The sequence below is a fragment of the Puma concolor genome, chromosome E1 (assembly GCF_028749965.1).
Source record: "Puma concolor isolate L17-30 chromosome E1, mPumCon1.1.hap2, whole genome shotgun sequence".
Taxonomy (NCBI): Eukaryota; Metazoa; Chordata; class Mammalia; order Carnivora; family Felidae; genus Puma; species Puma concolor.
The window spans coordinates 20,933,870-20,960,629 of record NC_141680.1 but is presented as its reverse complement, the minus strand read 5'-3'; the positions used below and the strand labels follow the sequence as shown (position 1 = coordinate 20,960,629).

At 47.1% G+C, this 26,760-nt stretch overlaps 2 protein-coding genes across 8 annotated transcripts in view; one reads left to right on the top strand and one right to left on the bottom strand.

Annotated features, from left to right (window-relative positions):
- The first annotated feature begins 1,688 nt into the window (after window positions 1-1,688).
- CE1H17orf75 (chromosome E1 C17orf75 homolog) lies at window positions 1,689-12,337 on the top strand. Of its 2 annotated transcripts, none has more exons than XM_086686594.1 (10): window positions 1,689-1,908; window positions 2,846-2,926; window positions 3,989-4,114; window positions 4,994-5,137; window positions 5,376-5,433; window positions 7,168-7,287; window positions 8,016-8,080; window positions 8,221-8,357; window positions 9,480-9,536; window positions 10,182-10,343. In XM_086686594.1, exons 1-10 carry the CDS (start codon window positions 1,769-1,771, stop codon window positions 10,199-10,201), a joined length of 948 nt encoding a protein of 315 aa, XP_086542720.1. In that variant the 5' UTR covers window positions 1,689-1,768; the 3' UTR covers window positions 10,202-10,343. The 2 variants fall into 2 exon arrangements, with proteins under 2 accessions (XP_086542720.1, XP_086542719.1); XM_086686593.1 differs by having other exon boundaries at window positions 1,700-1,908; window positions 9,480-9,583; window positions 10,182-12,337.
- Window positions 12,338-13,950: 1,613 nt separating this feature from the next.
- The window catches only part of RHBDL3 (rhomboid like 3), a 49,917-nt gene continuing 37,107 nt past the window's right edge, over window positions 13,951-26,760 (bottom strand). For all 6 annotated transcript variants that reach the window (XM_086686590.1, XM_086686586.1, XM_086686589.1 and 3 more), the window contains 2 exons: window positions 21,383-21,443; window positions 13,951-18,312 (listed from right to left, as the gene is read on the bottom strand). In XM_086686590.1, the coding sequence (XP_086542716.1) occupies window positions 18,041-18,312; window positions 21,383-21,443 (333 nt within the window). In that variant the 3' untranslated portion in view covers window positions 13,951-18,040. The remainder of the gene's footprint in view (window positions 18,313-21,382; window positions 21,444-26,760) is intronic.

The window sequence follows — 26,760 nt, the reverse complement described above, 5'->3', positions numbered from 1 at the left end:
GAAGTTGGCCACTCAACCGACTGAGCCACCCAGGTGCCCCTCAAGTTCCTTAATATTTTTTAAAGTTTATTTATTCATTTTAAAGAGAGAGAGAGAGAGAGAGAGAGAGCATGGGTGGCAGAGAGGGAAGGAGAGAGAGAATCCCAAGTAGGCTCTGCTTTGTCAGCACAGACCCTGAAGTGGGGCTTGAACTCATGAACCATGAGTTCAAGTTCTTTAATTTAATCACACCGGCAGAGTCCCTTTTGCTGTGTGAGGTAACATATTCTCAGTTGCCAGAGATTAGGACATGGACATCTTGGGGGGTGGGTATTCTGCCTACCACTGCATGCACCGAAACTTACATAATCAGTCTTCTATTGACCAACATTCAGATTGTGTCTAGTTTTTCATCATTACAAACCAGGCTGCAAGGAATATTTTTGGACTCATGTATTTTCACACTTATATGCATGTATCCATTTGATGATGTCCTGGTGTTGCACTGATAGTCAAAGGGTATGTGCATTTAAAATATTGACAAGTATTTTCAAATTCCTTCCTAAACCATATGCATTGGGGTGCCCAGCTGGCTCATTTGGCAGGGCATGCGACTCTTCATCTCAGGGGTGTGAGTTCAAGCCCCACATTGGGTGTAGAGATTACTTAATAAAATATTGAGGCACCTGGGTGGCTCAGTCGGTTAAGCGTGGGACTCTCAGAGTTTCGGCTCAGGTCATGACCTCACGGTTTCGTAGGTTCGAGCCCTGTGTCCAGCTCTGTGCTGACAGTGTGGAGTTGGCTTGAGATTCTCTTATCTCTCTACCTGTCTCTCTCTCTGCCTCTCCCCTGCTCACGCTGTCTCTGTCTCTCTCAAAAATAAATAGACTTAAAAAGAGGTTTTTTTTTTTAATTAAAAAATCCTAAAAAATTAAAATTAACCGCGTGTAGTAATTTTATTCCTATCAACTGTTTATGAGACTGACTGCTTCTTCACATACCTCAACACAAGGTACCATCAAACTTTCAAATCTCTGCTAACCTGTCAGGTGAAAACTTGTACAATATACCATCAATCTCATTTGAAATTGAACAGTTTATTTACTTATTTTTCATTTTTATTTCTTCTGTGAACTGCCTACTGTCTTTTTTTTTTTTTTCCTGACGAACGACAGCCATTCATCTATTATATATGTTGCAAATATTTTTCCTAGTTGGTCATTTGTGTTTTGACTTTGAGCCACACAGAAGTGTTTAGTTTTTTACCTAGTCAGATTTATTAATCTTTTCCCATGTGGCTTCTAAGTGTTTCAAACATTTAGAAAGGCCTTCTTCAAGAATCTTTAAAATTCTCCCGTATTTTCACCTGGGAGGAGCATTTTAAAATTCTTTTAAATCTTTTATCAAACTGGTGAATGTGAATGCGTGTCCACGCTCCCCTGAAAGGTGGTAGGAGGGCAGATTCAACCTTTTCCACGTGGCTAGCTAGCTGCACCATATGTATTAGCTAAGTCTCCTAGACGTCTTGAACGCTAGCCAGAGGAGAAAAGGAGCCAAAAGAGGAATGGTAAAAGATTCTGCGTGACTCGGCGCAGCCGCGAGCCCCTTTGGGGAGAAAAGCGCTCCTAGGCCAGCCGGCTTCCTGACCTGCGACCCGGGAAACCGGCGGAACGCAGGTGTGCGAGGGCTGGGAGCCGCACGAGCCCGGCCTCGCAGGACTGTACGGCAGCGGGGGAGTGGTTTGGCGGGAACACAGGGCCGCTCGGAGGCCGCTGCCGCCGCCGCCGCGATGCTCCCCTCCTTGCAAGAGTCTCTGGATGGGGATGAAAAGGAGCTAGAGAGCAGCGAGGAGGGAGGCCCCGCCGAGGAGCGAAGACCCGAGCCACCGCCCAGCAGCCACTACTGCCTCTACAGCTACCGCGGAAGCAGGTGCAGCGCCCGGGTCGTTCCTATGGCCCCGCCCCGGCCCCGCATCTCGGCCCCGCATCTCGACCCCGCATCCCGTCCCTGGCGGCTCGAAAAGCCTTCTTCCCCTCGGCTAGCTAGAGTATCTGGCCCTAAGCTCGCTTCACGCCGTTCTTCCTGGCCACCGTCCTGGACTGTCGTGCCCCTCCTAAGCCTCTGCTCCCCAACTGTCCCTGTCGTCTTCTCAGCCCTTTCCTGTCGCCCCTGCCCTTTGGCGCAGTGCTTCGCACGCTCTATAACGTCAATTTCTACCCCTGTCCTTCCTGTTACTATCACCTGTTTTCTTCCATTAACCCCACACATTCCCCCTCCCCCCCCCCCCATTATCCTCTGCCCTCGCTGCCTCTATTTCCTCTGTTGGGGCAGACATCCCTGGGGCTCTCTGGGCCCTGTAAAGTCTGGTTTTAAATTTTTTTTTCCAACGTTTATTTATTTTTGGGACAGAGAGAGACAGAGCATGAACGGGGGAGGGGCAGAGAGAGAGGGAGACACAGAATCGGAAACAGGCTCCAGGCTCTGAGCCATCAGCCCAGAGCCCGACGCGGGGCTCGAACTCACGGACCGCGAGATCGTGACCTGGCTGAAGTCGGACGCTTAACCGACTGCGCCAACCAGGCGCCCCTGTAAAGTCTGGTTTTTAGAAGAAATTTCTTTGACCTTTGTGGATATCTAATTTAACCTTTCCTCCAGCCCTTAACGGCCTGGAGAGAGAAGGGGCTCTTGTCAGCACTGTTTCATGGGTTTTCCCTGCCATGAGGATAGGCAATGGAGGATCCATGCACTTCCACCTTGCAGCATTTTAGTTGACTCTTCACCCCCACCCTGCTTGCAGGGGTAGGGGCCGTACTCCACTTGAGTTATAGCCCATAATTGATAGCTGTATTGCTTTTGCCATGTGCAGGTTGGCACAGCAGCGAGGGGACAGTGACGATGGAAGCCCAAGTGGCACAAATGCAGGAACTCCCTCTGGTGATGATTTCAGGTAAAAACATCTTGGCCATAACCCGTGCGTGTGGTTATCTTCTGTGCATCTCTCTGTCCTCTAGATATCAGTGGGTACCCTATTTCCATTCGGCTTTCCCCAAGTCAAACCATCAAGCCCACCTATCCCCTAGGAACCTCATCTGGGTTCATTCATTCAAGGCCGGGCAGATCGAAATACTGGTGGTGCCCCTGCTGATTAGCCAGAGGCAATGAATCTTAGTTCTTGATTGGAAACTGCATTAAAGATTCAATATCATATGGGTATAAAGCGATTTAAAATCCTCCCTTCCCCCCCTCCTTTCAACACCTTTTCAGAGCTTCTCTGCTATGCCCTAGAATATAAACTCCAGGAGATTGTTGTCTCTCTGGTTCACTGGTATCTCCCTACCTGGCACCTAGGTAGGTACTAGGGTAGACTTTTGGTTTTTAGGTTTATTTATTCTGAGAGAGACAAGAGAAAGTGTGAGCGGGGGAGGGGCAGAGAGAGAGACAGACAGACAGAAAGAGAAAGAGAGCCCCAAGCAGGCTCCACACTGTCAGCACAGAGCCTGACGCAGGGCTCGATCCCGCGAACCATGAGATCATGACCTGGGCCCAAACCAAGAGTCAGACACTCAACCGACTAAGCCTCCCAGGAACCCTTAGGGTAGACATTTAATACCTATTTAATAAATGAATGGATGAATTAATGAACCTTAACACTTGATACAAAGCAGGGTATACTACAAAAATATGTTCACGGACTGGATGATGGATGGTTTAAGGAATTTTTCAGGTGTTGCAATAGTATTGTATTGTGAAAAGTAGGTAAGGTGAGTGGAGGGGATTCCAGTGGAGTCCTAATACTAGAGAGAATGAGCTGGAAAGGTAGGATTATTTTAAGTGTTTGATGATGTAGATCCTACTTGGCGACATACACTCCTAGAAGGCTCCCCAACAGGAAACATAAGCTTTTTCAAGTCCTTAAAGAGATTGGGGCTTTTGGTAATATTCTGCCTTACAGGGTGCGCGTGCATTAGTCCACTGGTAAGGGATGTGTGTCTTTTATTTATTTGTCAAGCCTCTCCTTGGTGGACACTAATCTGCCATCTGAAGCGGAGCCAGACCTGCGCAGTTTCATTGCTAAGCGTCTTTCTAAGGGAGCAGTGTTTGAAGGGCTGGGTAATGTTGCATCTGTGGAGCTGAGGTAAGTGTAAAATGTGCTGTGTCCTGAATTTTTCTTTCTGGGCTAAATATGAGAAGTGATGAGAAATTCCAAACCATCAGCTCTTACTAGACTTGCAAAGTGCATCTTTGTTCCCTGGAGGCCTGAGCACTAGGTCTCTCTCTCACACACACACACAATTGTGGAATGGAATTACTTGAATGGCAGACTCTGCCTCCTAAGTGCACTTATTTAGTCTTGCACTTGGAAGAAGAGAGTTAATTACCAAAACGAAAATTGTACACTTGACAGTCTGTAAAGAGCTTTCACAAACTTTGATGCCATTCTCTCTACAAAGGGGTCAAAGAGCAGAGAAGCAAATATAGTCAAAGGCACTAAGATCACAAGGCTGGTCATGTTGATGGAGTTCAGGTGTAAACATAGGTGTCCTCCATTGAATTCCAGCCATCTTTCCATTACATCCCTTGACTATAGTTCACTTCAGAATATGATTTTAGCATCAAGTCCCCTCAGAGGACAGCCACAGGCCAAAGATAAAGCCACAGGATAAACATGTTGTATCTGCCCGGAGCGTCAGGGTTCAGGGGAGAGAGAGAACATGGTTATATTTATGTAAATGTGGATATACCAAGAATGACAAGAGAATTTGTATGTGTTTTTCACGTAAGAGAGGAGAATTCAAAGGAATTCTGTTAGGTGCTGCTTTCGCTAAAGCCCATGATGGTGCATGTTAATTTTCTTCTGCTATTACAAGTAAACCAAGGAAAAGTCTAGGAAGTTCCGACCCCGTTTGCAATGTAACAGTATTGCCAGATCCAGATGATCAGGGTTCAGAGCAGTCCGTAAAACTAGGTGCATGAGTTAGCAAAATACTACATTTTACTGGTTTTTCTTTTCCAGGATTCCAGATTACCGGGTCGGTTGTTATTACTGTCTTTTCCAGCAAGAAAAACTGCTTCCTGAAACAGCAACAGTGGACTCTGAACGTAACGCTTCAGAGTATGTGGTCTGTTTTTTAGGAGGGTCTGAAAAAGGACTTGAGCTATATCCTTTCTTTTGTCTTTGATGGTACCAGGAAGAAAAACATGGGAAGCCAGGTGGAGGAGTATTACTACCAACCTCTTAAGAGCTTTTCTACCCCTTAAGTGTTTGCTTCATTTCATACCTTCATACGACCACTTTGTCTTTGAATTTACAGTTTTCATTGAGAGATTTTATATTTCCCATTGAGAGATAAAAACACTGTCTTGATCCATCCTTTATTGCTTCCTTAAGAACGTACTTTCAGGCTTGAATTGGACAAGTACATTCAAGGCCTGAAAAATAACATGAACTGTGAGGTAAGATGATTGTTTTAACTATTCAGCTTGAGATGATTAACATACTATAACTGCTGTACTTATGAAACCAAACAGGTGGATACAAAGACACATAGATTCTAAAAATGTACTGCTTTATGGGCTAGAAGGGTACTTGTTAAGAGAAGCAGGGAACCTAGTCCTGTAAGTGCTCTAAGTTTCACAAGACTGCTTCTAATATTTTGTATCCATGAAAGATATGCTCTATTAAATTCAGTGTATATGGTTAACTTGCCAAGAAGGAAGAGTATGCTCTTTTCCTGGCTTCTAGGCCCCTAAGATTTATATTCTGGTCAGAACTAATGCCCATGAAGAAGCCTCTGGCACCAAAGACATGCTATATAGTGGTCTGACTGCCCTTGAACTCAACATCAAAGATTTTTAGAAAAATTCCATTTTTCATTAATCGATCTTTTGTGAATTAGACACATCTGTATTGATTAATTTATCCATACCTTTAAAAAACTACACACTCCACTTGTGGCAGTTGCTAAAGTCGTTAAGAATTACGACTTTACTACCCATTACACGTGGTAACAATTCCTTTTGTCGTGAGCTTACAAGTTCCTGCAGGAAGGAGAGCATAGGAGTGAGCCAGAGCAATGAGTCCGGGGCAAGCTGCTCTCCCAGAGTGGAGCTCTTCTGCTAGTCCCCAGTGAGCAGCACAGCCCAGAAAACCAGATATGCTCAGCCCAGATATGCACAGCCCAGAAAACCAGATATGCAGCATGTCTGACAGCTGGAGTGCTTTGATGAGCTAACTTGTGTGTCCTTCTCTGATCCTGTTCGCATGTGAATGAGCTATCTCATTCCTTCAGCCTTTCAGCAGGTGCTTTATAAGCTCACACGTGGATGTTTCAGGCACTCCCAGGTGCTGGAGAGACAAGAATTATTAAGAGTATCTCCTGGGGGGCCTGGCTGACTCAGCTGGTAGAGCATGACTCTTATCTTGGGGTTGTGAATTCGATCTCTCCTTTGGTGTAGAGATTACTGAAAAATAAAATCTTAAAAGAAGAAAATCTCCAGAGTGCACACGGTATACTGGGGGGGGGGGGGGGGGGGGAGATGGACAAGTAAGTGCTCGACATTTCCCAGTGACAACATAGCATGGAACCCTATTGATTTGGTCTCTTTGTTTTATGTAATGCATTTCTAAGTGTGTGTGTTTTTTTGGTTTGGTTTTGTTTTTAAAGTAGGTTTCACACCAAACATGGGGCTTGAACTCACAACCCTGAGATCAAGAGTCCCATCCCATGCTCTACCAACTGAACCAGCCAGGTGCGCCTTAAGAAATTCAGTACAGAATTAATCCCCACTGTGCTCAGCAAGCCTAGGAAAATTATATCACAATTCCTTTTTTTGAGTTGGTCGTGTTAGCTTGAAAAAAGGAAGTGTCTATTCCCACTTCTTTACACTGTAAAGAGTATCATGAATTGGGGCACCTGGGTGGCTTAGTCAGTTGATGGTCTGACTCCTGATTTCATCTCAGGTCATGATCCCAGCGTAGTGGGATCCAGACCTGCATCGGGCTCTGTGCTGAGCATGGAGCCTGCTGGGGATTCTCTCTTTCCCCCTCTGCCTTTCTTCCCTTTGTGTGTGTGCTCCCTCTCTCACTCTCTCAACAAATAAATAGATAACTACATATCATGAAGAAAATGTTAAGTCCACTAAAGTGAAGGCTTATATTAAACCAAATAACATTCTTTCTTAATCTAGGAAAGAGGCCTGGAGAACCATATAAAATCCTACTTGAGCAGCTGGTTTGAGGATGTTGTATGCCCAATCCAAAGGGTGGTTCTTCTCTTTCAGGAGAAGCTTACCTTTCTGCTGCATGCCGTGAGTATTGCCCAAACAAAAGCATTTCTTTAATTGAGAGTCACGTTGACAGAATCTGGATTATTTAAAGACATACTCACTGTCTCTGAACATTACTTTTTCCCTCCTGAATATTCAAACTATGCTTGCAATCGGGATAGACCACTTTGTTTACTGAGATCTAGAAAGTTCTATTCCTAAGGGAGAATCACAAATACTAAATCTTCCTAATAGGATAAACATTTTTAAATAATACTTTTTGAAGTGATCTGGGAGAGGTATAATTTCCAAAACAATTTGAAAAGGAAAATAAAAATCCAAAGTGATTTTAACCATATAAAAATGTCCAAATAGGGGCGCCTGGCTGGCTCAGTCAGTAAAGCGTACAACCCTTAATCTTGGGGATGTAAATTCTAGCCCCACATTGGGGATAGAGTTTACTTAAAAAAAAAAAATGCCAGATGAAAAATGAAAAATGCATTAACATATCCAGGCAATGGGGAAGGCTAGAGTATATGGCCAGGCTTTTATGTAAATATGTGGTGGGTAAATTCAGTGGAGACTGGATGGTCCATGAGACCAGGGTGGTAAAGCACATTTTAGACTGCCCACTGACGCCTCTAAACAAGGCTCTGGAGAGTTCTGGGCTAGTGCAGTGGTTATTGGGGAAGCTGAAGTTTAGTCTCAAGTAGCTGCTCAATAAGGAAAACTGATACATGTATCAATTAGGCTTTACTTTTCTCTTGTAGGCTCTCAGTTATACCCCTGTTGAAGTTAAAGAATCAGATGAAAAAACAAAGAGAGACATTAACAGGTAAAGAACAGTTTTGCAAGGAGGGAAACTTCTCCACAGCAAGCCTGATATACATCTTTAACTCCCACCCCAGAATGAATTTGCTTTCTCCCTCCTATCCTGTAATACTGTGTGTGGAAAAGAACTTGTGTGTACGGCAGGTTTCTGAGCGTAGCCAGTCTTCAAGGCCTCATCCACGAAGGCACCATGACGTCTTTGTGCATGGCCATGACAGAGGAGCCGCGTAAATCTGTGGTCATCGATTGTAGTAGCTCCCAGCCCCAGTTCTACAATGCAGGTGAGTGCAACTTCTGAGGCACTCTTGGGAGCCTGTTTTTGCACTGAAAACACATGATACAAATTTATCCGTCCTGCCTTGTGCAGTTGTACATGTTTATCTCAAACTCACCAAAAACAATAGCAATCCTAGAACCAGGATTGCTGGTTAGAATAGAATCCATGGAAATCCTGCCATGCCAGGCAATTCCCTTCCTGTGTATATAGAGAAATTCTCATATGTGTGCATAAGGAAACAACTACAAAAATGTTCATAAAGGCGTCATTTGAAATAGACTGGAAGCAAATGTTTATCAACAGGAAGATTGAAAAACTTACATTTGTACAGTAGAGTTCTACATAGCAGCAAAAATGCATGAACTAGAGCCGTGTGCCTTGGTATAGCTCAGAAGCATACTATTTAGTGAATCAGCTATTAAAGAAAAATACATAACATTTTAACGTATGCAAAGTAATACTATCTAGGGCTTAGAGATAAAAAGAAGTATGTGGCAAAAGTTCTCTGCCCCTTTCCCGCTTATGCTCATGCTCTCTCTCAAAAATAAAAAAAATATTTAAAAATAAATAAGTGGGAATAATAATCCTTTCTGATGGGAAAGGAGGGGAGTGTGATTGGGAAGAGGCACACAGGGCTCCAGCCAGTTGTTTTTTGTTTTGTTTTGTTTTTTAATATTTATTTTTGAGAGAGAGACAGAGTGTGAGTAGGGGAGGGGCAGAGAGAGAGGCAGACACAGAATCTGAAGCAGGTTCCAGGCGCTGAGCTGTCAGCACAGAGCCTGACGTGGGGCTTGAACTTGGGAATGACGAGATCATGACCTACACTGAAGTTGGATGCTTAACTGACTGAGCCACCCAGGCGCCCCGCCAGTTGGTATTTCTTAGCCAGGTGTTGAGTAAATTATTTTTTTAGACTGTTCTAGAAGTCTTAAATAATTCACTATAAGTGTTTTTATCAAGAAAGAAAATCCCGACGTACACACATATTGAATCATCATGTTGTACACTTGAAACTAATATATGTCATTTACACCTGTTAATAAATAAATAAAATAAATAGAACAAATGTCTTATGCTTTGTAGGATTTCATTTTTATTCGTTTAATTTTTCTAAAATACCTTATAGGAAGCAACCGGTTTTGTGAGGATTGGATGCAGGCTTTTTTGAATGGCACCGAAGGAGGTAACCCTTTTCTTTTTCGACAAGTACTGGAGAACTTTAAACTAAAGGTAATTAATTGGCTATGTGCCAAATGCCACATATAATTTTTGTCTGAATTTTCATTAGTCCCAGTGAGAGAGTAACAGATCTGCTTTACGGCTGTGATGTCTGTTAAACAGGACGTTCTCAAAACCAGAATCTCCAGAAGCCATTTACTTTATATTTTTCAGGAGCTTCTGCATTTATATCCTTGCATTTCCAATTAATTGGGTTGAACGCTTGCTTGCATCTCAGGCACATCAGTCTTCTAATTTGTGATGTATCTTAGTTGGGAACTGTGCGTGCACGCATGCGCGCACACACACACACCCCCATGCACACACACCCCAGTTCGGTGCCTAAGGGTTCAGAATTCTGATGGGGAGGAATGTTGTTACTTTATTTAGTTGATTTTAAAAGTATTTTTAAAAGTATTTTTATCAAGTAATTTCATAAGAAATTTTGTTCTCCCATGGGCAAAGCATATTAGCAGTAAGAATGATAGAAATATTTAAAATAAAAAACATCTCAGCAATGTAAGTTGAGTTCTCAGCTGGATAGGAGACATTTTTCAGGCTTCATTATTATCTCACTAAGCACATATTTAACTGGGAAATCTTTTTCTAGGCCATACAAGACACAAATAATTTGAAGAGATTTATCCGACAGGCAGAAATGAATCATTATGCTTTGTTTAAATGCTACACGTTCCTGAAGAACTGTGGGAGTGGAGATATCCTTCTGAAGATTGTTAAAGTGGAACACGAAGAAATGCCCGAGGCCAAGAACGTGGTGGCCGTCCTCGAGGAATTTATGAAAGAAGCCCTCGCCCAAAGTTTGTGATCACACGTTTTGAGATCATTGTATTGTGAAGTCGTACACTGAAGCCTTGGTGTTTGAAACTGCACTTGTCATAATTGTCATAGGATTGCTACTTAAGATTAGTTGAAACCCACTCTAGATTTTTTTCATTTTGTACTTGTAAAACTTAACTTACTTAGACATAAAAATCCGAGGACTGTCTTCACTGAATCCCAGACACACGTGCGTTAGAGTCGTGGAATTTTAGTATACCACTGGCCCCATAAATTCTAGACTTCGGGGGGTTGATGCTCAAAATCTTGAACAGTAATTCTGTGGCTTCTCTGAGAAGTTGGCTGCAGTATTTAGCAATTTTTCCTCCCAGAAAAATTGTAATACTTCTTTCTTCAATATATTATAGCTTCTTGAAAAAAATGTCCTCCTAGTCCTAGGACAAGATTAGCCCTCCAACACCATTTCAAAGATAGATCTGTGCATCCTGTGGGTGCTTGGATAGATTTTTTGGTCTGATTGATAATGGTATGGATGATAAAACCAGCTTTTAAGTCAATACACAAATCATGAGTGTGTAAGAAATTAAATGAGCTTTAAAAATAGACGCACTAGCTTCAAGATAAAACCTTATCTCGGATGGAAAGCTACTGCGGAAGTGGCCCCCATCATTCATTTGTTCACAGGTATTTTGCCAACAGCCTGTACTTTGTCTTTTCTATGAAAATGCTGGTTTTCAGATGTTAAAACAGAAACAGTACATAAATTCTACAAGCAGACTGTAACATGAAGGACACAAACAGATTCTTCATATCACAGTTACTCATTGATTTCAGTTTTTTGTATATTTGTTACAAGCCTCACGTTGTTTTACTCTGAATCAATTGAACGTGCCCTCATCTGGAGCCATTTATAATTCCCACGGAAGCCAACCGTAGCTACACACATATGATGGCAGTTTGTTCTGCGCAGCTCTTTAATAAATCCATTTGATAATGATTTTTGTTTAGAAGATCAGAAGTCCCATTCTCACTGCCGTCAGGATGCTCAGAGGAACACAAGCCCGTAAAAATCCTCTCCTAAACTCATCTAACTTCACTTAAGTGCTGAGTTTTAACTTTCAGAATGACTGACGATGGCCTTCTGCTTTCTCTTCTACAGAAGTCGAGGAACATGACTCACCAAGCCATTTCTTTTCCTTTAATGAGAAATGCAATTCAGGATCTTCATAAAGGCTCTCCTATGGTTTTAAACTTTAATAACTTGGATTGTAGGCAGTATAGGAAAAAAAATTCCAAATAGCATTTTTTATAGCATTACTTACAGAATGACTATGGGAAACAGGCAATTCTGTGGCACTACCCTCGAATCTGACTTTTTCTAATGTACTCTGTTGCTCATTTAGAAATCAATTTTTTTTTAATAGACAGCATTAGGACCTCAACATTTGGAGTCTAAAAAAAAATATTTTTCATTTTCAAATTCACATATCAACAGCCCATGATGTAAATGGCCTTTAAAAGTAAATGTATTACCTGCTTCAAGCTATTTATGGATATAGTCAAGGTATAACTGTACATTCCTTATGTGTACTTATATGTATTTATTTTGTGATGCAGGCTCACTACATTACACAGTTGTATACCATACAGTCTTATTTTAAAGCCTGTGACGAACTATCACTACTGTAGGCAAGGACAATGGTGACCTGGAACTGGATAGCTGGTTGGCCATGAGAAGAAACTCAGAGAGCTCATGACCAGAAACATGTACTGTACTCAAATTTTAATAAGCTAATGAACTAACTTTTAAAGTTTTTAAACAGGATTTGTCCAGGCACGGAATACATTTATGTATTACTTGTGTGCTCGACACACAGAGGAAATGTATGTTTGTCATGTATCAAAAATGGCCTCAGTTTACCTATAATTAGATTTGTAATAATAATAATAAACTGACTTAGCTTCTCACCGACAGAGTCATTTTTATTTAACTATCTCCATTCTCAACGCTGACATTTTTATTCATCCGCAACAAGTTTATGGGGAAATTACACCTGTTACGCTAAGGAACCTGTTGAAGAAAATCACACCACCTGCCAGCATACACCTTTCTGCACCTCGCAGGAGGCATCAGGCAGTGTAAGGGCAGTCTCCATCGCGGTGTTTTACTCACTGTCCAAGGAAATACAGCTGTAGGACCCAATATTGCAGGTCACTTCCCCTCACTCTCACTCATTACTAACGTGACAGAACGCATGTCCTTTACCGGAGGCGCACGTATACCGGATGCAAGGAAAGCCTGCAGGCATCTGGGAGCTAAGATTCAGTTAGGACCACGTTTTCCTAACCATGCGTCTTCTCAGTAGTGGAGACCCACCCCTGACATTGACGGTCTCTCTACTTGGAGGTCTAGGAGGGCAGCCCCAGTTCTACAACTGCTAGCCTTCCCAAATGGGTCACAGACTTCGTATCATTCTGAGTTGGCATCGATGCTAGATCCTGGGGGTCAGGGGTGATTAGGGAGCAGTAATGAATTCATAGCTGTGGATTTTCTTGTAAACCACTTCCAGGAGGGCTGATAAAGAGATCCTATTAAGTGAACACCGAACAAACATTCCAAGGTTCATTACTGTTACTAATGCAATGAGACTGGATCTTTAAACAAACTCCCTGACACTTCAGTGTCCTTGAACACCCGATGAACAGCTGAGGGTTGAGAGCATGAACTTTGGAACCATGGTATGAAGCCATCTATGCCATAAAGCACCTGCCAGTCACTAAACTCTAAGCCTTCCCCTCATGTGTAAATATGGGCATATTTATACTCACTTCACACAAGTAGCTATGCAATTAAATGAAAATAATACATTGAAAATGCCTCATCCAGTGCCCAGCACATACTAAGTAACCAGTAAATTGTCTTCATAATTACCTTATCACTGGTTAATGTCTTACAAAGTTATGGGAAGAATGAGAATCTGGTAGAAGGGAGGAACCAGAAAAGCGAAGGGGGAAGTGATAGGGAGCCAAAGGCAAAGCCATCTAAACAGCTTTTGGCTATTCAGGGAGCTTGTCTGTCAGTGCCTCAGGTATTGGAGCCTGGAACTGATGGGGTACAGGGGGTGCACGGGTGCTCAGACAGGGTCCTGATTTTCCCTCTAGGGAAGTTAGTTATCCACACTCGAAAGAGAAATGAGTTTTTTGACCTTCAGCCTGAGCTGTACTCAAGTTGTTCTAGAATGACTTTTGCAGCATTTAAAAATGTGGTTTGGGGGGGGGGGGCACCTAGGTGGCTCAGTCGGTTCAGTGTCCAACTTCTGCTAAGGTCATGATGTCACGGTTCATGAGTTCAAGCCCTGCGTCAGGCTCTGTGCTGACAGCTCAGAGCCTGGAGCCTGCTTTGGATCCTGTGTCCCCCTCTCTCTATGTCCCTCCCCCACTCATGCTCCGTCTCTCTCTCTCTCTCTCTCTCTCTCTCAAAAATAAAATAAACATTAAAAAAATTTTTTTAATGTTTTTTTTCTTTTAATAACATACAGGAAACTGATGTGAAAGAACATTATGGGAAATGACTCCCGTGCTGAATTTAACAGAGTAGTTTAATCCCCGAATGAAATTTAACAGTTATGAATTGCAAAACCACATACGCTGTCATCGGTTTAGAAAAGCTGGAGTAAACAACTCACTTCCTCAGACTTCATCCATTCAAAGCCCATTTGGTTGTTAAACCTACCAAGCACTGGACCTTCACGCTTACGCCCTTCTTGTTTTCCCCTTCTGTACGTGAACCATGTCCTTTCACCCTGAGAACGTTCCCTATCCCTTCCTCCAGATCAGAATGTTGACTGCCCCTAGAAAGACCTACAGACTAGGCTATTGGGGTAAAGAACGAAGTACCTAGGTATTTCAAAGATTACGACAATAACAGTAGTCAAAACATTAATCTCCCACCGTGTAAGGGTAGAAGGGGAAGACGGGACCCCCACGAGCACAGCTGGCACAAAAGCTCTTGACCTGAAGCTGAGTGAGTTTCCTTATTTGCAGACCACCTCCCCCCTCCACATTGTACACAAAACTGTCTACCTGCGCATTGTTAGGGCAAGAGAAAACCTAGCTCTCATCAACCATTCCAAAGAGTTCAGCAATTCAAAAACGGTTCCACCAGACTGGAAGCACCAGCAGCAGCACCAAGCGCCGAGTCCCAGCTCTGTCTTGTGCACATCACAGGCCCAGCACCGCTGCTGTCCCCCCACCCCACCTCCCACCTCCAAAGATGAAACAGGGCTCCCACGCCAGCCCTTTATGCCACTTCCTGAATAACCGATGGCTTAAAAAAAAAAAAAAATCTTTAATGGAATCTGTGCTCGAATAATATGTTACGACAAAAATATACAGAATGTACACAATACAAAAATATTTAGAAACAAACATTGCAGCTTGTGTTTCCTTTTGTTTTCCACTTACTCAAGTCCTTGGGGGTGGAATTCACGGTTTTTAAGGCAGAGGAGTGTCGGTGCTTTCCGGCCAGCCCCGGGAGCAACATGAAGGCAGCCAGGAGATGGCTTCCGCTGCACCTGGGAATCTGCATTATTTGCAAGCGAAATTGGACACTGTGGGGGAAGATCTGGGTTTGTGAGCAATGACTCTCCTACTCCTCTGGGTAGGAACGGTCCTCGTGGAAATGGAGAGTCCTATTAGCTGGCAAAAATGCCTCTTTAGGGAGCTTTTCCTAATTAAAAAAATGAATGATTAATGGTGTCATTAAAGCAAAATTTCTCCTTTGAAGATTTGTTTTCCCTTCCCTAGTTTCTGTGATTCCTCTTCTGTTTAATGAGCGGGCAAATCTATGGCTGCTGTTTGGGGGATCCCCGGCTTTCAATTTCTGTATCCTATGGATGTAAGACCAGCCACCCTCCCTGGCCCCATAGCACACTGCCCTCCACACTGGGCCAGGGGCTGTGCTGGACGGGGAAGGAGGGATGATGGGGATGTGCTGCTGGCCGGGCCCTGGGGGTGTGGTGGGGGGGGGGAGGGGAGGGTGAGAAAGCCAGACACCAAAAAGGAAACCTTTCTTACCAGACGATTGTCTCTGGCCCTGGTTTGGAGACCTGGGTTGTGTGGAGTGACTGCTGACACCACTGGGTGGCCCTGCTTGGAGCTGATGGTTGGGCAAGGGTGGAGAGGGGGGTGTTAAGCAGACTGACGAGCTTTGGGGTCACTTTCGGACACTGCTGACAGGGAACAGCTGCGGCTGTCGGCCTAAAGTCAGGTGAGGCTCCCTTCGTGCGTCTCAGACAGGACGGCAAATGGGACTTCCGCCTCAGACAGTCCTTCTCGGGAGCAAGCTCCCGTCTGGAGACCTGAGGGACCTGGGTGCTTCTCTGAGGGCTTGCTAGAGCCTTCTATTCACAGTCTTCTCGCCCCTGAGAGGGGAAGATCCTCTCCAGGCCACACCCGGAGAAGGCAGGGGTGACCGCTCCCTCCACCCACAACCCAGAGCACCCGGGTGCCTGCAGGGAAGCCCTGCCTCCCCGCTCCTCCAGTGAGGGACAGCACTGCTCCGGTTGAGGGGCTGTGGCCCATGGCCAGGGCCGCCCTCTCCATCCTCACTCAAGTCCTCTCGGCCCCCAGTCCCAACGTGGTCTCCTCCTAGGAAGCTGACTACACCCCTTCTCTCTAGAGGGCAGACACAGGCTGTCAGGACACAGACAAGACGCCCGAGGGAGACGCAGCTCCGCCACGGATCTGGGCCCACGCCAGCTCGGGTGGGCAGTCCTCAGTACTGTGTCAGCCTGAGTGCGGCATGACCTCGGCAGCCACATGTGGGGACCGGGATGATGTATTCAGCACTGGGCAAAGACGGGGTGGGGAGCGGTTGGCATAGCCTGGGGCTGAATGAAGACCCTGCTCATTCACGTGTGATCACGGAGGACAGGAAGCCACAGTGGCCCAAGATCCCCAACTGCCTGGCCCAGCTGACTTTGGACCAAGCTCCTGCCCTCGTCCCTGCGCGGACCCAGTCCCTCTGCTTCCCAGACGGGAGTTCTTCGTCTTTCTGGGTTGTCAGCAGTTGGGAGTTCCGCGAGCAGTATAAAGGGAATCACAGATTTTGTCAAAGGCCTTCTTCCCCTTCCCCTCTGCTCAGGGCCTGCACTCGCCCCTGCCTGGGAGTCATTCCCTGAGCCTCGCTTTCCCACTTGTGCGGCAGAGGAAGGGATGAGCCTGCCAAGTTCCCTCCAGGCTCTGAGTATCTGAGTCTATGGGCTGCCCTCACCTCGGACCCTCATCCGAATCCCCAACAATTCTCTAGAAGCAGTTTTCTGCCTAAATTGGAATTCCTTTGACTGCAGCCTCCTGTCCCCCCTACTCAGATGGACACATGGCTTCAACATTCCTGCCCCGGCCTTACACCCCCACAGCTCCCGCCCTCCTAAGGGAAAGAGAACAGAACCTTTTTACACGTGAAGGTCATTCCAGAGGAAAACAAGAACGGAACTGGGCAAAGGCAAACCGCGGCGTCCTGAGGGTCCTTGGGAGGGCCCAAGGGCTCCCTCTGCCATGGACAAGTCTCCCGCTGGTCAGTGGCGCTCAGGGAGATGCCTGGAAAGGATGAGGAACGGGAAGGAAGGGGCTAGCTTTGCTGAAAGCAAGATCCTCGGCAGTCACACCCTCCCACCTCTCAGTGCTTTCTTTCCTTTCACGCAGACCCTTCCGCACACCCACACTCCCCCCACAGCCTTCCTCCGCAGCCTCCAACTCCCCTCACGTTCTCTCCGTGGCATCTCCTACCATCACACAGGCGTCCTCATCCACCACACACGTACAATGCACCCACTCACACACGTCCCCATGAACAAAGGAGAGGCACAATGTAGGGTCAGGAAAGGAAGGAAAAGGCTCTAAAAACAAGGCAGGCCACAGGGCGCTGGGGCACTGATGTGAGATGTCAGCATTCTGGAAGACAGGGAGGGAGAAGGCCAAAGTTGGTATGGGGCCTTCCCTAGGGTGGGGCTTGGGATGAAGTTTATTCCCTCCTCTTGGGTTTAGCTCACTGACACCTCCAGGGCAGGAGCGAGGCCTGGACTTACAGCATCTCCCTCCTCCGCCTACCCCAGGCACTAGAGGCCATGTCCCAGTGCCCACCAACAGCGGGGACCCTGGGCTCCTCTAGACTCAAACTAACATGTCCACCACCTGGCCCTCTTCCACTCCAGAGCTCCAAACCTAGTAGCTGCAGAGGGAACATTTCCTGGCCTGCGACTGCATCTCTGGGCTGGGCTGGACAAGAGTCCGCCTGGCTACTCTATTCTCGGGCCTTCCTGACATCTCAGTGTGTGGACGAGGGAGAAGGAAAGCCCAATCTGTGACGAGAGGGGTCCCCTAAACACACGGAACAGGCTCAGCCCAAGGGAAGGGCACCCCAGGCCTTCGCCTTGGCCCGATGTCCTCAGAACAGTGTAGAAAAACAATGGTAACCACATCCAACTCATCCAGCAGGCACCTTTCAGAAAAGAGGCTCCATTGTCCAAACCTGAACGCAAACATCACAGCAGCCGAGCATCTTGTCCTCTCCTCCTCAGCGTGGCGGAGCTGGCGCTGAGAACAAGAATGTACATGTTCCTTCCTGCTGCTGCCTCTCCCTCCCCTCCCTGACCTCGGTCCCCCAGTCTCCTAAGGAGGCGGTGGCAGCTTTAAGTCCAGCAGGGTGTAGGCGAATATGTTCCAGAAGACAGCAAACAGCACGAAGACTGTGTACATGGCCACAAAAATCCACCACAGCGACTGGTCCTGCAGCCTCTGCTCGTAGTTCCTCAGGACCACCACGCCCAGAGTGATGCCCACGGCCACACCGCCCAAGTGCGCCACAAAGCTGGGGTGAGGGCACGGGGGATAGGCTGATGGGTGGAACCGGAGCCACACAGCCCGCCCAAACTCCATGCTCACTGCAAGGAGGAAGGACAGAGAAGTCACAGGAGGGCCACTGGGCAGGGGTTGAGAGAGACGCCTTGCGCTCGCTCGCACACTCCATCCATCCATCCATCCATGCATCCATCCATCCATCCGTCTATCCATCCATCCGTCTATCCATCCATCCATCCACACACCCAACCCCCTGCCTCAGCCACCCACCCATTAATTCATTCACTACCCATTAGGCTGAGCACTGTCTGTTCTCTGCGCTGGAGACACAGTAGTGAAGACAGACCAACCTCTGTTCTCCCAGGGCTTACAGATCTGGCAATCGACCAGCGTCAATTACAGACATAAGATAATTCCAGTAAGAAAAATTCTATGGGGGAGAAAACAGGTGACTTTCAATCAATGCTGGGCCTAAGGAGGGGGATCCTTTGGTTTGGGGAATCAGGCAAGATCTCCCTAGAGACATGAAATTTGAGCAGAGATGTGAAATATCAAGAGAAGATCCTAAGAAGAAAGAACATTCCAGGCAGAGGGGGCAGCTTGTGCCAAAACCCAAAGACCCTTGCTCCTCTGCATTCATGGGTCCTGGAGGCTCAGTTTCCCCATCTGTACAGTCTCAGCCTCTAACTACCAGGCCGCACTGCTGGAGCATCAATAACAACTTCAATATGTGCTAGCACTTTACAGTTTATAAAGTGTTTTCATGTATTGCTTCAAAACCTTTAGAAAACCCTCAGAACCAGTGCTTTTGTGACTGGAAACATGGGATGGAAGGAGAAAAGGGCAACGAAGGACTGGGAACAGACAGTGCCAACAGAGTGCTAGAATTTCTCTCTTAAGAGTCTAAAAAGCCCCCATCCCATTCTCCAATGCATTCTTCTTGCATGAACGTCTTGAGTCAGCCAGTCCAACAGGATGTACTCTCTTGAAAGGACAGTCGCTGGGAAACTGCCACTTCATTGCCCACCACCAAAACAACACTTAGGGCAAGCCTTCTCATCCCCATTTCACAGATGAGGAAACCAAGGCAAATTTGACAGATTGCAAGGAAGTCCTTTGAGGGGAATTTTGCACTTGTTCAGGTGCGATTTAATGAGCCACTATGCTCTTCTCCGCCTTAACCACTCCGGGGGGGCCAGCACCTCCAGGGATGAGCATCCCCTGGGAATTGCCTAATCTTCTGGCCCGGGCCCTGCAACTCCAAGGATGGCCGATAGATGGCAGAGAAGGAGCAGCCGGGAACCAACACTGTGTCCTCCCTGAACACCCCCCCCAACCCAGGCCCTGGGGTATCTTCCTGCCTTTGCTTAGCAGGCCCTGGGTGCCACAAACAGAGTCTGAGCAGACAGGGAAGCAACATTCACCCCGCCCCCACTCCACTGCACCCCGCCGTCCCCCACTGACCTGGCTCAAAGAATCTGTGGGCCTTCGAGCAAGAGATGTGCAAGTGGATGGAAGTGCAGCCCACACAGGCCCATGGCTGTTCTGGCCCACCCTCCTCTTCCCCACGTAGCAGGTGGACCCAGGCAGACAGCCCAGGTGCTCCTGCCCAGCCTGGCTAAAGAGCGGGCATTAGAAATGGCACAAGCTGGCTTTGAATTCTGCCTCTATCACCGCCAGCTGGGTGGCCCTGGGCCAGCAGTGTGTCCCCAGTGTCTACCTGTAAACCAAGCCTTACAAAAAATACCCTCTTCGGGGCGCCTGAGTGGCTCAGTCGGTTGAGCGTCCGATTTCAGCTCAGGTCACGATCTCACGGTCCGTGAGTTCGAGCCCCGCGTCAGGCTCTGGGCTGACGGCTCAGAGCCTGGAGCCTGCTTCCGATTCTGTGTCTCCCTCTCTCTCTGCCCCTCCCCCATTCATGCTCTGTCTCTCTCTGTCTCAAAAATAAACAAACATTAAAAAAAAAATTAAAAAAAAAATACCCTCTTCATGGCCGTGTTCTGAGGCCTGAATGACAGACCGTGTGTCCCCTCTTCTCTCTGCCTCCATCGCTTCTGGAACAGGCTCATCACCTCAAATGAGCCTCTTATAAGGCCTCTGGTCTCACTCCCCACCCCCAACTCCTTCTCTACTCTGAGCCTGACTGGTCTCCTGAATCTTGAATCTGCCAGTAACTCCCCTGCTTAAAGCCCTCCAGCGGCCTCCTGGCACATCCAGGATGAACTCCAACCTCTCTCTTTGCATTTACGGCCCTCATGACCTGACTCCTATTATCTCTGACCACTAACACACACAGTCCCAAACCTCACGTGTCAGTCTTGCCAACTGACTTGACAGCCATGACCCTCCCTCCATACACTGTATCTTTCTTTGCCGGAAATGTCCTCTTGCAGCTGGTCTCTGTTCTGGACACTCAAAATGACCTCTGCAGGCAGAACTGACTTCTCCCGATGAGAGCCCCACCACACCCTGGACACAGGGGTTCAAGGATTAGTTACAGCCTGTGAATCTGCTAAACTGCAAGTTAGTATATGTGTGTGCACGCGTGCACGCACATGTGCACATACGTACTATCCTGGGGATAGGATCTCTAGCTTCTAACAGATCTCAAAGGACTGACTCCATGACCCAAAAATTATTAAGAAGTTGTTTTTCTTGGGGCACCTGGGTGGCTCAGTCGGTTGAGCGTCTGACTTCGGCTCAGGTCATGATCTCACGGTCTGCGGGTTCGAGTCCCGCGTTGGGCTCTGTGCTGACAGCTCAGAGACTGGAGCCTGCTTCCGATCCTGTGTCTCCCTCTCTCTCTCTCTCTGCCCCTCCCCCACTCTCACTTCGTCTCACTCTCTCAAAAATAAATAAATGTAAAAAAAAAAAAAAGTTATTTTTCTTGATCTGGGTGCTGGTCATTGAGCTGGATACTCATCCCGCACCTTTCTGGTTCCATGTTATAAGTCCATAAAAAGTTTAAGAAAGATTAAGTGGTAGCAGAGTGGGCCAGACTTCTCTAACAGCCCCACTTTGTCACATACCATTGACATGTCTCCCTTTTTCCCTTGATCACACACCCCTCCAGGGCGGGGACTGTGCTATCTCTATATCCTCCAGGCCTGGTGCAGGGCTCCACACCACCCAGCCTGCCCCGTCAGTACTTACTACAGATCAAGGCCACAGCCATCCGCAGCAGCTTGAACTGACACTTCATGCCTGACCAGTTCTACAGCAAAAGGAGAAAGTTCCATTAGTTCCAGATCGGACCACGCCTCCGAGGGTGTATCTTGTTTAAGAAAACCTGACATCGGGGCTCCTCGGTGGCTCTGTTGGTTGAGTGTCGGACTTTGGCTCAGATCGTGATCTCAGGGTTCGTGAGTTCGAGCCCCGCCTGGGGCTTGCTGCTGTCAGCCATGTCCGTGCAGAGCCCACTTCCAATTCTCTGTTCCCCCTCTTCTGCCCCTCCCCCGTGGACGCATGTGCGCGCTCTCTCATTCTCAAAAAATAAATAAGACGTTAAAAAAAAAGAGTTTAAAAAAAAGAAAAGAAAACCTGACATCATAGGGTGCCTGGGTGGCTTAGTCAGTTAAGGATAGGACTCTTGGTTTCAGCTCAGGTCATGTTCTCACAATTCGTGAGATCGAGCCCCACGTCAGGTTCTATGATGAGCTTGCTTGGGATTCTCTCCCTCCCTCTCTTTCTGCCCCGCCCTCTTTCTCTCTCTCTCTCAAAATTAAAAAGAAAGAAAGAAAGAAAGAAAGAAAGAAAGAAAGAAAGAAAGAAAGAAAGAAAGAAAGAAAGAAAGAAAGAAAGAAAGAAAGAAAAGGAAGATAATCCAGATCTAGGAAGATAAGGTCCCTGCCCCCTCTACACGAGCTGACAACACCTGAAAGCTGCCTTAACTGTCAGGTCTCACGTTTGCCAAAGGGATGCAGGACGGCAACCAAGCAAAGTCAAAGCAGAACCATCAGGATGATGAAAGAAACCAAAATCCTGCATGTGAGAAACAGATGAAGAGAAGACCCAGGGTCAAGTTCACTGTTATCAAGTATCAAGTGAGCCACCATAAGGAAAGGGCATATTCAGTGTGATCTGTAAGTGGAGGATTCAATGGATGAAAACATCAGAGAATTTTTTTAGGCTCGGGATGTTTCCATTTCTAATAAGCAAGAGCCGTCCAAAGATGGAACGCTCCATCCTGGGGGATCGTGTGTTTCCCATCACTGAGAGCTCCAAACGGGGGCTTTACATCACTTGGAGGGGGACGCTGTACAAGATCAGGCAATGGAAAAAGGGGGAGCCAGATGGCCTTCAAACAAATCGCTCTTTCCCCTGAGAATCTCAGGACACTCTGAACCTCCAAAGCAGATAGACAGAGTACAATTATTCATCTTACAAAAGGATTTTTCACTTTACAAAAGACTTTGCCACAGGGTTCCTTTGAGGGGCTCTCCTGCGGCGCATTCAAAGCACCGTGTCATTTATAGAGGCACGCACAGAAGCAAGTCTGGAATCTCCCTGGAACACACCAGCCACAGGGAAGGAGGCTACTGGGTAGAGCCAGGGGCTTCTGTTCCCTCCCACCCACCCGCTCTGCCTTTGCTGCCTGGCCCAGGCCCAGCTGAGGGCACGTCTCGCACTCCTTTGACGTTGGGGGAACGTGTTAAACTTTACCAAGGCCCTGAGCACTGGCACATACAATAACGTTTATGGAACCTTCGGTGGAGCAAGCAGGCTGCGGGGCATCTGCCAAAAAGAGGGTGAAATCCTGCAGAAGGCGTTCGGCTTCCTGCCCATCGCTTCCCTTTTCCCCATTGTTCTTCACTGACTGGAGAGCCCTCTTCACGTAAGGTAAGGTGGCTTACCCACATGGCTGCTCTTCAGGTGGGGAAGTCTCATCTTCACCTGCCGACGTGTTCTATGCTAACAAGCCGATGGCAGGCGACGTTGTCACCTGCTGGCGACTGCCCACAGAGAAGCCCCACCAGAAGACAGGGAACAACAGGAATCGATGCCCTCCACTGGATCTGGCAACCCAACCTAACCTAGAGCAGTTAGCTGGCAGTGGGCGACCCCTCAGCTCCTCTCCGGGATGCAACCGTAGGATGGGCAGGGCCTGGGGAGTCCCTGACGGAAGGACCAGCTCCTCCCAAAGGAGGGCACACTGCTGAGCCACTGACAAAATGGCCCTCCCAGCCCCATGACACCCCTGGGGGAGCCCTGTGAAGGGGCTCTAACCACTGAAAAGTTCTTCCTGCTCTCATCCGGCCAGGCTTTGCCTCCCTGTCATGTCCACCCACGGATCCTAATTCTCCCCTAACAGTGACACCCACGTTCCTAGCCGTCTGATTCCCAACAACCAAAAGAGAGTGGAAGCAAACCAGTATCCCTAGATGGACAGACAGAGATACAAGGGAATGTCATTCACTTTAAGGAGGAGGGCAATCCTGCCATGTTCTAACGAACGAACCTCGAAGACATTATGCTCAGAGAAATAAGCCAGTCACGGAAGGACAAATACTGCATGAGTCCACTCCTACAAGACACAGAGAGTGGCCAATTCATAGAGACATCAAGTAAAAGGTGGTTGCCAGGGGCTGGGGGAGGGAGGAACGGGGAGTTGTTTAATGGGTAACAGCGTTTCAGTTTTGCAAGATGAAGAGTTCTGGAGATGGATGGTGATGATTTCCCAACAGTGAGAATGTACTTGACACAACTGAACTGTATACTTAAAAATGGTTAAGATGAGGGGCGCCTGGGTGGCTCAGTCAGTTGAGCCTCTGACTTCAGCTCAGGTCATGATCTCGTGATCTGTGAGTTCGAGCCCCACGTCGGGCTCTGTGCTGACAGCTCAGAGCCTGGAGCCTGCTTCAGATTCTGTGTCTCCCTCTCTCTCTGACCCTCCCCTGTTCATGCTCTGCCTCTCTCTGTCTCAAAAATAAACATTAAAAGAAAAAAAGTTAAAGGGGCGTCTGGGTGGCGCAGTCGGTTAAGCGTCCGACTTCAGCCAGGTCACGATCTCACGGTCCGTGAGTTCGAGCCCCGCGTCAGGCTCTGGGCTGATGGCTCAGAGCCTGGAGCCTGTTTCCGATTCTGTGTCTCCCTCTCTCTCTGCCCCTCCCCCGTTCATGCTCTGTCTCTCTCTGTCCCAAAAATAAATAAATGTTGAAAAAAAAATTAAAAAAAAAAAGTTAAGATGATAAATTTTATGCTATATTTCACCACAATTAAAAACCAAAGTGAGGGGCACCTGGGTGGCTTAGTCGGTTAAGCGTCTGACTTTGGCTCAGGTCATGATCTCATGGCTTGTGGATTTGAGCCCCACGTTTGAGCTTCCTCTCTCTCTGACCCTCCCCTGCTCATGCTCTGTCTCTCTCTCAAAAATAAAAATTTTAAAAATGTAAAAAAAAAAAAAAGTGATACAGAACACTCCCAATATTCCTTTTCCTCATAAAAACCCTCTGGGGGCGCCTGGGTAGCTCAGTCGGTTGAGCGTCCAACTCTTGGTTTCAGCTCAGGTCATGATCCCAAGGTCGTGGGATCAAGCCCCACATCAGGCTCTGCACTGAGTGCAGAGTCTGCTTGGTATTCCCTCTTTCTCTCCCTCTGCCCTTCTTCCCTACTCACTCTCTCTCTCTCTCTAAAATAAAAAATAAAAAAATCTCAGAAAGAATATCTTACCTAAGACAGCGTCTCTTTCACTGTGTCCTGAGTGATAAATCAGGCAAAATCAGTCTAGAACATATTGGCCGTTCTCTCCTTCAGCTGAGGTCCATACCTCCCTCCTTCAGGCCCTATCTGGGGTCTGTCTTCAAAAGCACCGTCCATATTTTTGGTCTGGCAAGGCCAGCGGTGAGGTGGCTCAGAACTTCTTTCTGGCTAAGGTCTTCATTTGTAAATCTGGGCCAACATCAGTGCCTACCTCAATTACCTACCTCACGGGTTGCGAAGGTAAAATGAATTCATACGCATAAAACACCAGGAACACTGCCTGGCGTATGGTAAGTGTCACGTAAGTGTCTGACGTGATCATCTAGACCTGAGGCAAAGACAGTGGGTTTGCCCTGCACAGCACCTTTAAACCTTCTGAATGGCCTTGGACTAGCCGGGCAGTTTCAGCTTCACCCCAGCGCTCCCCAGGCTAGCCTCGCTTACAATCCCTAACTGGCCCTGAAGGCATTGGAGTTGACCGGCTTGGTCCAGTCACATCTCCCGCACTTTAGCAAAGAAGAAATGGGGAGTCAAGGAGGGCTGGTTCAAGGTCATGGTAAGTTAATGTTGAGGTCCCTAGGGCCCTCAGTCCAGGACTCCATCTGCCCACACTTCTGAGGGTCATGTTCTGTCTGTGCCGTCTGTCCCCACTGGCTGTTGTGTGTCCACCTGCCTCCAAAGCTGAGTGGATGTGGGGAAATGACTCCTCTCCCAGCAGCTGAGGGGTTAAACTCCAGTCACCCCTTCCCACCAGCTGCTTCATTTTCCCGCCACATTATTCCCTCCAAACTGCAGTGAAACAACAGGAGGGCAGCCCTGCTGCCCTGCTGAGGCTATAAATGTGGTAATGCCTGCAGCCCCAGGGCACGAGTCTCTTGCAGCTCCTTTTCATTTCTTTCCCTCCCAGAGCCTTGCAGGGTGAGAAAGAACCCACCCTCAGCAAACCAGGGGGTAACCAGTCCCCTGGGCATCTCGTTCACCAAACCAGTTAAGAGCTCAGAGGCTGGAACCCAGGTGGGAGCTTCACGGTTTCACCTATCTTGTCAAAAGACCTCAAAAAGACCCAGCACAGGAAAGGGGAAAGCATGACAGACAAATTGGGGACTGATTTCCTGTGAAAGGATTTTTAGTAATGAAATGAACCTTACGACATAGAGATCTCCAGTGTCTTTTAGACAACGCTCTCTCTTTGTGCTTTGACAAGATGGTCCCATTGCAAAAACTGAGATCTCGAACATTTTAGGGAAGCAGCTATTGTATAGAAGAGAATGTAAGTAAATATCTCCTACATGGAATCACTTTTGCTGGCCTGTGGGCCCCAGCAAAAGGCAATTAATAAATTATTCAATTATGTGTATCTTAACACATCTAGTCTTTAAACTAAGAAGGCTTGGGGCGCCTGGGTGGCTCAGTCGGTTAAGTGTCCCACTTCAACTAAGGTCTCACAGTTTGCGAGTTCAAAGCCTGCGTCTGGCTCTGTGCTGACAGCTCAGAGCCTGGAGCTTGCTTTAGATTCCGTGTCTTCCTCTTTCTGCTCTCCCTCCCTTGCTCACGCTCTGTCTCAAAAATAAATAAATATTAAAAAAAGTTTTAATAGGGGCGCCTGGGTGGCTCAGTTGGTTGAGCGACCGACTTCGGCTCAGGTCATGATCTCACGTTTGTGAGTTCTAGCCCCACGTCGGGCTCTGTGCTGACAGCTCAGAGACTGGAGCCTGCTTCCGATTCTGTGTCTCCCTTTCTCTCTGCCCCTCCCCCACTCATGCTCTGTCTCTCTCTGTCTCAGAAATAAACATAAAAAAAATTTAAAAATAAAAAATAAAAAAATTTTTAAT